This window comes from Telopea speciosissima, chromosome 2, assembly GCF_018873765.1.
Source record: "Telopea speciosissima isolate NSW1024214 ecotype Mountain lineage chromosome 2, Tspe_v1, whole genome shotgun sequence".
Lineage (NCBI taxonomy): Eukaryota > Viridiplantae > Streptophyta > Magnoliopsida > Proteales > Proteaceae > Telopea > Telopea speciosissima.
Window position 1 is genome coordinate 83,042,276 of NC_057917.1, and position 15,588 is coordinate 83,057,863.

The following is a 15,588-nucleotide window of genomic DNA, read 5'->3' on the forward strand; positions in this document are numbered from 1 at the left end:
CTTTGTACTGTAGGGGGCAGAAATGGTATTCCACACCATAACTAATGAATGTAATTACATAATTTTCTTTTTTCCTATTCAGTCCACATCAGATGGTTACAGTCTCAGTGTAACCATGCCTCGTTACACTGAGGATATTCCATAAAAGAAACATACTTGGGCATGGAGCACAGCCTCTGCCAGCATCCCAGTGTCCTGCCATGCCTTCTCCATTAGGGCATTGTCTCCCAAAACTGCAGCTGCAAATGCAGCTTCACGGCCTTGGCCAGCTGAGATCAGATTATTTACCAAACCCTGAAAAAGTATGCTCAAATCAGGAAAACCTATAGTCAAACAACGTAACAAGAGGGCAATGAAAAAAAAATATATACTGTAGTAAATATGGCATAGAGTCATCCAAGCAGATCCGAAAACATCCATGATTTGATGGTAAAGCATGAAGAGGGAAAAACCTATTCAAAACTATTTCTGAAACCTGAAAATTTCTCCCCTTCATTCTCCACTAAAATCAATGAAGACCGCACACTAATGTCTCAAAAAAATTAATTAGAATAAAACATAATGCTGCTGAAAATAAATCAATGACACTTAAAATCAAATCAATCAGGCTATGAATATTCCAGATTCAGGTGAAGTGGTACTCTTGGGAAACAACACAAAATTGGCATTGAAAAGAAGGCAAAAAAATTGAAGTTACCGGTTTCCTTCAAGTTATGCAGTGGGGTGAGTTGCAACTACATAGTTCGGGTGGGTGTCTTTGGGCAACTCAAATGTGTAAAGAATTCAGTATGGACAATAAAGAACGTTTGCACCAACTGGAGAAACTTGGTTGCATAACAAACTGATTACTATTGGAGGGCATGTGAAATATCATCCTCTTTCTGGTGGGATTGAGTTAATCCCCCTTCCATTAACTCCTCTGGTAAATCGCTGTTGGGAGCATGTAATGTCATAGCCATCCTCCATATAAATCTTCAGTGGATACCATATGTCTTCAGCAGAAAAATGCCTTGTTTTTAAATCAAGACTATCTGAGAGAATGTATCAGGAATAAATTAAACAAGGTTATACTGTTAAATTGTAAAGGCCGGTCACCTTATGAGTTATGATAGTTTATGAAAATATCAGAAATGGTTTTTTACAAGAAAAACTGTATTAAATTTTGTCACACGAAGTGAAATAAAAAAAAAAAGAGATTAGGCATGACTACATACACTAAGCCGTGTCAGCTCCCCATGATTTGCAAGACGTAGAGCTAGTCCTCTTAACTCTTGACCATGTAATGCTCCTTTGACTGAACCTGCAGCAGCTAACCTCTTGAGAGCCTCACGAGCAATATCAACTTGTGCAGTAGCATCTGCAGCATCAATAAGATCCAAGAACTCTTTGGCAAATTTTACTATCCCTTGGACAGCATCTATAATATTTTCCTGTTTAGCTGTTAAAGTGAGAATTTCAGTTACATCTAGCCCTACATTTTCTTGTCCAATATCCCTGCTATTGCTCATTGTCAGGAGGCATTGAAGAGCTCTTTTCAAATCATTACTCTGCATGGCAAGATCGAACTCCAACCTGAAAAATATCCACAAACGAAAGGCCATTTAAGCATATAAAGTAAAGAATTAAAAAAAGGGAACCCTAACAACACTTTTGAGTGCAATGCAAGTGTTAATCCTGTTTATTACAGATTGAAACACCGCATAAGATTTTGCCTGACATGAAGCATCATGATTCTAACCACTAAACAAGCATAAGTCTGGATTCAAGACCTTTTTGATATTCCAGGCAAGTGAAGTGCTTCAGTTGCATAACCCATCCCTAGCATGAATTGTGCCAAGTCATCATGGTGCTCTCTACCAAGCCTACTTGCCCTGCATAACAAGTGTATTTAGTAAAAAAGAAGCAAAGAAACATGTTAAAGGAGTATTAGGAGAAATCACAACTACTATACCATTTCACTGCACTGACAGCATCTCCATAGGCAGCAAGACAGCGACAACGGATACCAGGATGACTAAGGGACAAGGCATGGGCACACATATACCTGAAATGCAGAATTCAAAAGACTTTAATTTCAGTGATCTATAAGCTCTTAAGTGGCTTCAAATTTCTGCTCCGGTTGCAATCAAGACACACTTTAAGATGTGGAACCCCAATTTCTCAGAGTTGCATGTATATTCTAACCCTCCATTCTCACTTGAACAAAACAAACAAAACATAAAGTAGGACAGAATGTTGCAAGGGCTGCTTGTACAATTCGACACTCAAAAATAGTGAGCTGAATTAGGTACGATCAATGGGCAGAAAAGATCCTTAGGGTTCTGTGACGTAGAAGGAAGGTTGAAACCTACATGGAAGAAAATCAGACCTGGTTTTATGGGAAATCCAGTAACTATGATTTGTTCTCTCCTTGGGAGTTGTTTGGATTTGATAACGAAGGCAAAGGAAAAGAAGTTAGCAGCAGCAGTTGTGTTATTTTTTAAAGTTCAAACTAGTCTGTTTTGCACATTTTTTGTGCCATTTGAAAGGTTAAGCTACCCATCCAACAAGACCAAGATCTTGCAGGTCCGAACCATATCAGTAGAGTTATGACTGATTTTAGAAGAGGTTCTTGTGACAAAATTTATATTTTTGGATGTCTAGTTAGGGGATTTTCTTATTGACACCCCTCAAGGTGTTAAATAATTTGTAATCGTTTTTTGTTCTTTTAGTATGACAAACTTTTTCCAATGACGGTATTAGTGTCATTTCACATGTGTATTCGACAAATGTGCATGACAATGACATCTTTTGATAATGACATAATAATATGTCACTTGCAATTTATTTTTAAAAACCCTTTTATGCCCCTATCTTAGTGGGAGAGCCTTGGCACAACAGTTGTGTTATTGCAACCATCAGGTTGCAGTTCGAAACACAGAAACAGTCTCTCCGCGAAGCGGAGGTAAGGCTGCGTACATTTGCCCCTCCCAAACCCTGCAGTAGCGGGAGCCTCGTGCACTGGGACACTCTTTTTATACCCCTATCTTAAACAACTTTTGAGAATAAGACAAGGGGCAATTAAAAGGTGTCAAGTTCTAAATACACCTATAGATGTGTCATTCAGAAACTCCCTTTAATTAGTTTATGAGTTATGGTTTTATTGTCTTTTAAGTTAGTCATCTGATAGGGGCAGAGGGAATCATTAATTTGGGTAGGATATTCCTCCCTTCTCTACCCTTTGGAGGTTTCTTGCTTTATTGGGGCTGCAGTTTAAAACCAAAGGTTCTTGATAATGATCAAAACCCTTTCTTTGCACTCAACATTGTCCTTCCATCATTCTCTCATTCTAGAACTAAAAAGGTCAATATGTCATCAATCTTAAGTGTTATGGGTCTCTAAAATCCAAAAAACATGTTCTTGGATGTCTCCATTAGATAATACTATTGACATATAGTTGGTGACTTTCCTTTGATATTTCAGAATGTCTGGAGAGAGGAGAATCAACCAGCGGATTATATTGCTTCTCTTCCTTCTTAAGAGGAGGAATTCTGTACTTACCCTGATGATTTCTCATCTGATTTGGCTACTTTGATTCATAATGATGCAGACATTGTATTTATCAATGGATGTAACTCTCCTTATCTTGAATGAAATTTTATGTTATCCGTAAAAATAAAAAGGTTAAGCAACAGATGGTCAATGATTCGAACATCAAACCATTTGGATGATTTCTTTCATATGTAATCAATCCCAAATCCATATTGATGCCTAAATTACCATCCCAATAAAATTTCATAGAAAATTACGGCGAATTTTCCCAACAATTTTCCCAGCTTCCCAATTTTTACCAGATTTCAATTTGATTTTGTGGATGTTAAAGAAATATTTCAGTTTGGCTAGGGGTCAAAATACACCCCAGAAAAATTTCAAACTTGGTCTTAGCCATGGTACATTATCCCATGCTCAAGCAAGGGAGTGCACATGTGCATATGTAGACATGATCTATCGAAGAAGACATGTACTCATGGCGTTCCTGACAAACATAATTCTACCACCAGTGTCTTTGCCTTAAAAAAGAAATAGAAATCTCAAGAATGTGCACTAACTGCTTTGATTTACTAATCTCAATCTTCAGGTGCACATAGAATATTTCAAGTAACTAGCACATGTTTTCTATGAGTTTATTTCCTCAAATGAAGATCCGCAGAGCCGGTAAGAAATAAGCATTCTTCTCTAGTGACTAGATCTGGTGCTAAGACTAAGTTCAAATCAACAGGTTGTGGCGTATGCAAACCCTTATGGATAAAGACCCCCACCTTGAAGAGATGGGTTTTGTTATACTAGAGCCACATGAACCTCTATTGTGACAATAAGGCAGCCATTAGCATTGCCTTGAATCCAGTGTAGCATAATAGAATGAAATGGATAGAGGTTGCTCGCTTTGTATTGGACTTATCTATATGCATTATGTGGGCACTGAAAACCAATTAGACAATAGCTTCAATAAGGAACTTTGGTTTAATCAGTTTCATCACATAGTAAGCACTAACCAAGCAGGCATGATAGATACACACACACACACACACACTGATGCACCAACATTAAGGCAGTGTTGATCAACATACTATCTATACATAAATGCAGGGTTGATGGAACAATTTATCACTATTAAAAATAAGTAAATATTCGATATCAAAAGTTATTAGGCCCCACTAAAATTATACTTTTCCAACAGCATAAGATATCTTTGCCCAATATAAGCATTCGAGCGGGACAAACTATTGGTCAATAAACAATGTCGAACTAGTTATATGATGCTATGATTACAAGAACAAACTTAATATAGAACTACCTTATGCTTACTGGGCAACTATAGCAAGAGGAAACTATGGACATATATGTAAAGAACTCCATTTCTTCATCACACTGAGATCCAGCTTTAATAGTTCCTGAAACTTGAAATGTAAAAATTACCTATCAATGAGCCAAAGTACTCCATCCCTGACACCAACCACAACAAGAGGTCCTACCGGCCGTTTCTGTTCTGCAGGAAAACGAGTGACTGCCACAGACACCCCTCCACCACCAACAGCTATCTCATTCACTCTCCTCTCTTCCACATCTTTTGGCACACCAGGGTCCTCCCCATCGACTTTAGATTGTTTTGGTAACATTAAAAATGGTGGCACAGAAGGAGCATGTTGAAAGGAAGCCAACCGCACCACCTGACAGAAACAGTAGCCTCTTTAGTCTTATGGTGGACTGGTGGAAGCAAGGAAATAAGATGAATTCAACCAGCCAGTCTAGGTTTGAAGATACTTTTGACTGAAGAACTTTTAAGCAAGCAAGGTTGAGCTCAAAATACTGGTAATTCGAAAAAGCTATGTTGACAAGTCCCTAAAAAAGTTGAGCATCTCGGAGTTGGGTCTCAGAAATGTTCAAACAACTTTACGGATTTAACCAGAACAACCCACCAAATGTTTAATCAAAATGTGAGAAATGGACTTGAAATTAGGTAAAAAAAATTGAAATCTGCACAAATGTGGAATTTTTTTTTCAAAATTCTTGATGAAATGTTAGGGGATGTTTATTTAAGAATAAATACACATATATGAATTATTAGAAACTAAAGAAAATTATTGAAATTGATTCAATGGTTTCATGCCTAAGTGATGCAGTTCAGAAGAACAAGAAGGCCAGCAGTAAACCAAGCTATCGGTGGGGTCAAATTGGACCAAGAATGTACCAAGCCTTAATTTGGGTGACAAATGGGTTATATTGGTCATGGGCCGACTATTTTTGGGTTTTTTATTGTAATGGGCCAATTCTCTAAACCCAAATATTAGGAATTTAAGGCCCATATGGGATTAGTGTTAGTTCTATTTTAGTAATCCGTATTGTTTATTTAGTAGTGTTTCTAGAAGGCTAGACAGATGTCTAACATTCCAGCCCCTAGTTTCTATTTTGTTGAAGTTCTAGAATAGTTTCTATTTTGAAGAAGAGTTAAAGTTGTAAGGGATTCCTCCTTCCACATGCGGGTTTCCTATTTTGCCTATTTCCATGAAATTATAAATAAAGAGGAAGGAACCATACCCAACCCAACAATTTGAAAACTAATTTAGCCTTCAACTTGTGAATCTGTGAGAGACAGAGCATGTTCTGTGAGACACAAAACTGCTCTACGGTGGGATGCAATAGGAGAAACTTGGTGGGAAGCGAAGGGTGGAGTTGGTGAGAGTCCTCCATAAGTGAGAGGCCTAACATTTCCGTCTCCTTCTTTCATTAACATCACAGATCATACCTTAGTGCAGGAAAAACCACCACATCACTCCATTGATTCTCCAGTTAGTGGCAGCACCACATCCATCCATTGATTCTCTTGTTAGTGGCAGATCATTGCTCTCCGGTTCGAGGTCTCATGAGATCTCGTGGTTTAGACAAGACTCGAGTCGAAACCACATGCGATACCAAAACATTACATGATTTCGACAATCTTGGTCCGATATCTCGTTTCGGCGAAAAAGATACCAACTCACTTGATATAAATACACTGTCTCGATGATATCTGGTCGAAATTTCAATCTTTCTCGGTGGTTTCAGTAATTTTTTAAGGAAAACACCTCAAAGCCTCATTTTTTTTTTTGGCCCAAATATCACCAAATCTCACCTGGAACAAGTAAATTTGTCACTCAACAACATTTGAGGAGATGTAAAGCACATCAACATCATTTGGAGGGGATTTCAAATCGACGAGACTTGGACAAAATTTTGACCTGTCTCGTCTGTCTCGGTAGGTTCTACTGTGAATAAATAAACCCCACCAAATGTTTATTTTTTTACCAAATCTTACACAACCAAGCTTGGAACAAGTGGATTTTTTAAAAACTAAGGGTTTTACTTGAATTATAGAAATTTCATTCCTATTGCTTATTAAATCTGTTTTGTGTACACTACCAACCTAGGGTCCAAAGTCAAACTACCATTTTGGGTTTGATTTTTAAAAAACTAAGGGTTCCACCATGTTTATAGGGCCTAAAATAGGTTGTCTTGCAAGTTTCATAAGCTAATTAGGTCATATGGCCACCGAAACCAAGGGCCGGAATTTGACATAAAAAATGCACCAACTCAGCTGAGATCTCGCTGAGTTACCAAGACAACTTGGTTTTTTGGCTGACCGAAACCAACCGAGATACCAAGACCTCGGTGTCCTGTGAGTCTGTGAGAGCAACATATCTGCACTAGTTTCTATTTTCTACCTGTACAAATTAAAGTAATCCTACACAGATAATAAGCATATCACACACACCATGTTTTCTGTTCATTTCCAAATATATTTTATTTCAACCGCTTCGAAAGCCAAAATATTTTGCAAAATTTCTCACATTTCGATCGATATTTGAACATTGTACATGAAATCAATGACATTTAATTCCCTCTTTATATTGTTTCTGGGGTGAAGACTCCAGAATTATGATGGCCAAGACAAGGTGAAAGTGAGAAAGATAGATTTAGTCTATGTCTATTGTGGTCCTCTTGCTTTATTTATAATGTCAGCTATTAGACTCTTAGTAGGAAACCAACCAAGACCAAGAGTAACTACAACCAATACAAGGAATTAAACTAACAATAGAAAATAACTAAACTATATGACTAAACGCATATCACGATAAGGACACTCTCCTTATGTTGACTAATTACAAAGATGAAACCAAAATACCACATGACATCTTAACACTCCCCCTCAAGCTGGAGTATATATAACAAGAGCTCCAGCTTGGGACAAGAAGAATAGATGTTAAAAAAAGCACCAGTCTTGAACATATACAGCAGTCATAGAGCCAGTGCGAATAGAGAACTTCACTCTGGTACCAACATCAACTCAAACACACCAATCATTAGCAGCATTAGTAGAGAATATTGCATGTCGAATAAACCCAAACAACAACAAATAAGCAGCAGATAACACCAATCTGCAATCCAAAATATCATATCAACAACAACAACATCATAACCCTTCTCAAGAAAGCCAGGTAGTAAGTAGTAATCTCCATAAAGAAACAGATAAAATTGCAGCATAGGTCGCTGCAAATCATTGTAAAAGTGCTGTATTGGTTACTGCAGACTACTGATAAAAATTAGTATAAGTTAGCCGAGCCACTGATAAAAATGCAGTATAAGTTACTGCGAACCAAGTAATAGCATAAGGTTGTTGGAAACCACAAGTAGCAACATCAGGTCGCTGGGGACCAAGTAGCAGCTCCAGGTCGCTGGAGACCAAATAACTCGGCATAAGGTTGTTGTGAACCAAACAACATAAGATTGTCGTGGACCACTAACAAATTGCATTGTTGCTGAATACCACAAATAACTATCGTCGACTCGTCGTAGATAAAATTGTTGCTCAGGACACGGGCAGATGATACGGACCAATAAATAATAATAACCTTCCACGGATGACTTGAGAAGATAATAATAATAATCTATTAATCTCCAATCTCCCCCTCATGTAGCATTACACATGGACAAATTACGCAAACAATGCAATAAAGAATAATACACCATCACGTGACAGCAATAAACAGCATCATGAAGGATGACCATCACATAAATCTCATAATCAAGAGCAGACCGCTAATAAGATCCCACACAGCCATGATTTAAACAAATCTGACCAAATAATCTCCAATAATAGCAATAACAACTATCACTCCATGCAAATACCAAAGCTTCACAAAATTTATGTGGAACTTGGGTCAAAATACCCTATTGGGTTTGCTTATGGGCCCACCTAAATACTAAATAGCTCTACAATTAGAGGGAATGGCAGAATTGTAAATAAGATTTAGAAGAACAACAGGAATGTAACATATAGTGAAAGAGGTAAACTAGGAACAAAGATAAATTAAAGGATATGACAATATTAAGGGTAAAAGGAGGGGCAAACTTGAACTGAATAAATAAAAGAATTAAAAAACAATAATAAATCGTGGGGAAGGTGAAGGTTGTCTTCAACCTTTGAACCAGCAAACCAGCAGAAGCATAGGTTTAGTTTCAGGCAAGGTAACTCCCTCAATACAAGCCCACTCCAAACGAGATTTCAGGCGAAGGTTTCTGACCCTCAACCCTTTTGAATCCTCCCAACAAACAGACTCAGGATGCCATCATCATCCTGAGAAGATTCTCAAAAACCAGATGGAGTGGAAGCTTCAGACACAGAGAATGTTTGATGTTTGGTTCTCTTGGTAGGAGCAGAGGTTGGGACTGAAACTTAGCAAGGTAAGCCACCCTTATGATCACGAACGCCCCTCAAAATACCATACCAGATGGCCTAGGAATAAAGTAGATCCAGCAGTGTTTCTTTTTGCTTATACCACCGCCCAAACAGAATATCGATGGCAAAAATATAGAAGAAAAAAATAATAAGAGATTGGAAGAAACGATTAGACTGCACCAGATAGAATGGAGATGAGAGGAAATAACAGAAGAAGACAGATCAGAATGGTCGACCAAATCTGGTAGAGACCCACAACAGTTTCTCAACCATGAGAGAAAACTAAAATCCAGTATTCTAATCACAACACCATTATTCAGCAGGAACAGTGACAAAAGGCACGGTCAGGTAAGCTTAAATCAATTTTGTTTTCTCTTTTTCTTCTTCATCACTCTGATACCATGTAACAAAACTAAACCTTAACAATCAGGACATGTGAACAAGAAAAAGAGAAGGAAGAAAGAGAACTGCTGAACAGCAATAGATTCAGTCTATGTCTATCGTGGTCCTCTTGCTTTATTTATAATGTCAGCTATTAGACTCTTAGTTGGAAACCTACTTAAGAGTCAATGTCTAACTACAAGCAATACAGGGAAAGGAATTAAACTAACAATAAAAGACTAACAAAACTATAATGACTAAACACATATCACGATGGAGACACTCCCTCTATTGTGACTAATTACAAAGATGAAACCAAGATACCATGGGACAGTTGATCAGATCAGTTCTGCAATCCTCATACATCTATTGGTGTGGTATTTATGGGCTCCCCAAATCTACCATCAAAGCTATGGAAGCTCTATTCTGTGTTTTCCTTTGGAAAGGAAAATAAGCCTCCAAATTCCCCCACCCCAGCTGGAAAATATCTGCCTCCCTAAATCTGAGGGAGGTCTTAGCCTTCGTAGGATCCGAGACTCCAATATTGGAGGAAACCTCAAGCTGATTTGGAAAATCTCCACTAAGCATGACTCAATCTGGGTCAACTAGGTCTATTCCTATACTACAACAACAACATCCAAGCCTTATCCCAACTTAATGGGGTCGGCTACATGGATCAAAAAATAAACAAATGATTAAAACTAACAAAGTAAAAAAGAGGAGGGGGGGGGGGGGGGAGGGAACAACATGGATGTCAATGGATAAAATTAAAGAAGTAAAAGAGGGGGGGGGGGAAGGACATACCACATCGACACAAACTCTAGGGTATCGACCCTTCTTAGCTACGTACCACTTCTTAACTGCCCAACATTCTGCTCTTGGTCCCGAAGAGGTGTGAATACAAAACAGCATCACAACAACAAAGACCAGCTAAATGGGGTCAACCGCATGGATCTTTGATCTCCAATCAGCTCTATTTGAGGTCATACTAGGAGTACCCACCATCCTGCTGACCCTTCATGAGTTTGGTGCAAAATCCTTCTCCTCCGTCCCTTAGCCCTTCGATCCAAGGGCTCTATGATTGGTGATGGGACCTTTATCTCCTTTTGGCTAAAGCCCTAGCATCCTTTAGGAGTCCTTTTCACAACCGTAGGTGCCCATGCGGTCTACTCCTCTAGTATTCCAAAATTTGCCCCTCTTTCCACCATCATTTCCAATGGCGTGTGGTTCCCTCCCTCCCCTTTCCCCCAATGTCTCACCCAGGTTTGGGCTTCTCCCCTGATGCAGATAAGTCACATAATGGGCATATTTTATTGGAAATAAGCCTTGGGTGGGCTAATGTATACATTGGGCCTTTGATTCTATGTGTTTTCTTTGTAATGGGACCCTTTAATGGGCCTAAAATGTGGGTACACAAAAGGCATACGGGATTAAACTTAATAGTAGCTTATTTTCATATATCTAGGTAGTTAAGTGTCTTTTCATAGAGGCAGATTTATTATTTTCCTTGTTTGTAGTTCAAAAGTCTTGGAACAAGTATCTAGTTTTCTTGGGTTCAATGTATTGGGTTTATATTATCTATGTATGGGTTTTAGTTTCTAGGTGTGGGAATTCTAATTAATCTTGAAATTCCAACAGTCTTTTTTATGTAATCCAAGAAAATATTAAGCCTCCTCCTAAGCTATATAATGGAATGGTGGGTTGCTGTTTCAGAACCCAGAATTTTGAAAGAAAAAAAAAACAACTCTTTGAGAATTTTACTTCTTGTTGAGTAGTGAAACCCAAAAGGGTATATTTGTCTTTTTTGTTCTTAAGTTGTTTAGTCGGCTATGTGGGTTTTAGTACCATATCACCTATTTGTAATTCTATCATCTCTTTTCAATATTATAAATAGAAGAGCTTGGGGTGATCATTACTCACTCAAGCATTACATCCCATCGTGTTCTGTTAACATGGTATCAGAGCTAGATCTGATCTAGTTCAAAACACCCCCCCATCGTTTCCTCTCATCTCTCCTCTCTCTCTCTTTCTCTCGGCTTCTTCTTCTTTTTCTGTTTTGGTTTCCTTTCCCTATTGAAGGGCAGCACTTAGGAGGTGATCGATGATCTAGTTGCTGCCCTCCATGGTACCTCCACTATGATATGAAGAGTTCGATAGTTGCAGCTGACCCATCTTTTCTGCAATTTTTTGGGAATTCTCCCTCTTGAAGATCAAGTCTCAATTAACATTGGAGACTGATTGTTCGTATTGGAGACCCATTCTTGCAGCTTGGGACAGCATTTATCACCAATCTTCATCACCAATTGGAGCCCCCTACCCTATATCGATCTCAACTTTCAGGGTTTTCTAAAACCCTGACAAAAATCGATTTGAGGGTTAGGGTTGTCATCCTTGGCTGATTTTTGAGGAATGTTCTATCCATACCAGGGGAGCACTCGATCTGTTTTTCAGCCATCTATATTGAGTTTTTGTTGCACAAATCAGGTTTTTTCTCTCCAAACTATCGATTTGATTCTGGCACTTCTTTGGCTGGTTGCATAGAGCCAGTTGTTCTTTGATTCAGATTCATTATTGTTGGTTCCTTGTTTATTCATTACCATGCCTGGTTCAACTGTTACTACTGCTACTTCTGGTTCTGAAACTGATGGACAGTCAAAGCCTGAATATTTACCTTTTGCTGCCCCTATCAAACTGGATGGAACAAACTCCTTGATGTGGTCCAAGTCTACTCATTGGTCCATTACTGGTCGAGGATTTACTGGCCATATTACTGGCAATACAAAGAAACCTGTTGAAGAGGGTTCACCGCAAGTTCGATGGGTATCCAATGATGCTATGGTGATGTCTCATTTGCTGCACTCCATGCAACCGGACATCTCCAACAACTACTTATTGTTGGATACAACCTATTCTATTTGGAGTGCAGCCAAGCAGACCTTTGGGCAGGATGGGAATGATGCTCAGGTGTATGAGCTTAAAAAAGGGGTCCATGAAACCACTCAGAAGGAACTGTCCGTCTCCAAATATTATGCCTCCCTAAAAGGACTTTGGCAACTATTAGATCACTATTCAGATTATCAGCCTTCTACTGCAGACGACATTGCTGCCTACCATAAACACGTGGAGAAAAGACGTGTCTATACTTTCCTAGCAGGGCTGAATGATGAATTTGATCCCATAAGAGTCCAAGTTCTTGGCAAATCTCCAGTCCCTACACTAGAGCAGGCTTTTGCTTTGGTCAATAATGAGGAGCGTTGTCGAGCTACTATGTTGCACACTACTCCTATTGAAAAATCCGCCTTGCAAACTGGTTCTAACACCACTTCTAATACCATTACTGATAGTGGTAATGCTGCCTCCAAGGAGCCAGTTAAATGTGAACACTGTAACAAGCCTTATCACATTAAGGCTACGTGCTGGAAGATACATGGAAAGCCGGCTGATTTTAAGGCTAAACGGGCTGCTAAGGGGAAGTCCAAGTTCAAGGTCAATCACACAGAAACTACTACTGCTCCTGCTGCTCCATCCTCTGACACTAGTCTCTCTGGTCTTACTTCAGATGAACTCCTAGCCTTGCGTCGCATGCTCAAGGCTTCATCAACACCATCGGCTGTACCTGCTGCCTCTTCTGGTTCTCACTTTGCCTCAGGTATTCCAGTCGATCGTCATTGTGCATCGGCTGTTACCAATCCCTGGATAATAGACTCCGGTGCAACTGACCACATTACTGGTTCCTCCCATATTTTCACCAGTATTCTTCCTCTTCTGGAAACGACACAGTTCGAGTAGCTAATGGTTCCCTTTCCCCGATCTTTGGAAAAGGATCCATTATTTGTTCTCCTTCCCTTGCATTAAATTCTATTTTGTATGTTCCTTCATTTTCTACTAATCTTCTTTCAATTAGTAGTCTTACTAACATAGTACTATATCTCGCAATATATCGGTATCTCGGGCCTACCGAGATATCCGAAATATCCGAGATATCGCGAAATATGACCGAAATATTGCATTTTTTCTGCAATAATTCGGGGGTCCATCTAGGGGGGTATTTGGCCATATCTAGGCCTGAAACTTCATGGACAGCCTTATTTAAGCTTGATAAACACATTTAAACCATAAAATTGTAAAAATATGAATTCAAATTGGTGTTTTGGGCTTGCACCCTTGATTGACATACGGTCGCCGACCCTAATGTATAAATAGTTAAATACACATAGATTAATGAAATCACAACTTAAGTTACAAATTACAAGTGCTAAACTGCTAATAGTAGTTGCTGTGCCTCCCTGGATCAATCCCACTCATGCCTCGCTGGAGTCGACGTCCATTGCTCTCTGTTTGAAGGACATATGTGGACCACGGTATAGAATCGGAGAAGAAACGAGTGGTCATCCACAAGTGTCACGTAAATGGAATCATCAACATACTGTAGGTAACCTATCCTAGGATATAAACTAGGGTTACCAATCGATCCAGTCCGTGAAGAAGATGATCCACTGTGATATGATGTTGGCGCCGGCGCAAGAGGCGATGGCATTGGCTGCATGTATGGCTGGTGAGGTTGGTAGCTAGGTCTGCTAGGGTATGCAAAGATGTTATCTACAAAAGATGATCCAGTATGTCCCTGGGCCTGGGACTGGTAGTCATAGTCCCCTACCCGACTAAACTGCCCATATGATGATGATCCATATCCATATCCACCGTAAGGTTGTGATGCACCATAATCCGATGCCAATGGAGTGGCATGTGCGTCAAAAGATGGGGCACGCCAATGTCCAGTCGGTCCTCCCTCCCTATCACCCATACTCAAACCACCAATAGAGCTAGATAGGTTATCAATGTCCATGTGATCAGGTTGCAACTGTGTTTGTCGACCCCTACGCTTCCTGTTGTATGTATGTAGGGGGCCTCTCGAGGGTGGGGGTGCGGGGGCACGTGCTCCGTGGTCCGTATCTTGTGTGGCATGATTAAACTGTGTCTCTTCAGTGAATCGGAGTGGCTCTACAGGTGCCGTATCCTGGGCCTCCTGGCCTAACACATAACGCTCTCGCATGCGGTCAAATTCTTCACCAGCATCACCACCACCAACATCACCACCACCAGCATTACCACCACCAGTATCACCATCATCACCATCATCATCATTTGAGGACTTAGACCAGTCTTCATCATCAGCAACATTGCCACCAGTGGGCTGGAATGGTATGGGTGAGGTTTCCCTTGCATGTATCTGACCCTCGTCAGCCATATACTCGTCCACATCGGCACCAATTTCAGAAGTTATCATGGGGTCGGGCCTACCTCCCTCCTCATCCAACACTGGCTCACCTCTATCCCTCACCCAATCCACAATAGGGTCCTCATCGTCTGAGTCAACTTGAAAGATGTCAGCTAGATCAATGGTGCCCCTCTGTCCCTCATGTCCCATGCGTATGTGTTGCAGTTTCAGCCTCAAGTTGTAGTGCACATACACCATGTCAGATAAACGTTGAGACCCCAATCTATTGCGCCTCTTGGAGTGGATGAGTGCAAAGGTACTCCAGTTCCTCTCACAACCAGATGCAGAACATGTTTGGGCAAGGACTTTAATTGCTATTCTTCTTAAGTTTTCAGCCGATGCCCCATACAACACCCACCATTCAGCTGCATTACAAGTTTACAACAAAAAAGACATGTGTCAAATGTTGTTTCAACTTTCAACTTTCAAATTTCAATACATATGTAATTTAAAACTTAAAAGAATTACCAGCATCACCATGTGCTCTGCCTTGTATCGCAGCCTCAATTCCAAAACTTCCCAATGCATCCCTAAATACCTTGATCTACACCCATGTGGAAAATTAGTAAGTACTTCTTCACTACTTATTTGAAAGCATCAATAAGTTGAGTTTCCAAATGAACTCACTTCATTGTTGCAAATTGCTTGTAGTGCACCATCTGGCTCCAACTTCTTC

The 15,588-nt window shown here is 39.8% G+C and overlaps 1 protein-coding gene across 1 annotated transcript in view; it reads right to left on the reverse strand.

The window, feature by feature from the left end:
* LOC122651793 overlaps nucleotides 1-15,588 on the reverse strand; it is a 60,187-nt gene that overhangs the window by 1,029 nt on the left and 43,570 nt on the right. The window contains exons 16-20 of the mRNA XM_043845330.1: nucleotides 4,957-5,207; nucleotides 1,952-2,044; nucleotides 1,770-1,871; nucleotides 1,215-1,572; nucleotides 157-294 (exon numbers count right to left, since the gene is read on the reverse strand). Coding sequence (XP_043701265.1) covers nucleotides 157-294; nucleotides 1,215-1,572; nucleotides 1,770-1,871; nucleotides 1,952-2,044; nucleotides 4,957-5,207 — 942 coding nt within the window. The remainder of the gene's footprint in view (nucleotides 1-156; nucleotides 295-1,214; nucleotides 1,573-1,769; nucleotides 1,872-1,951; nucleotides 2,045-4,956; nucleotides 5,208-15,588) is intronic.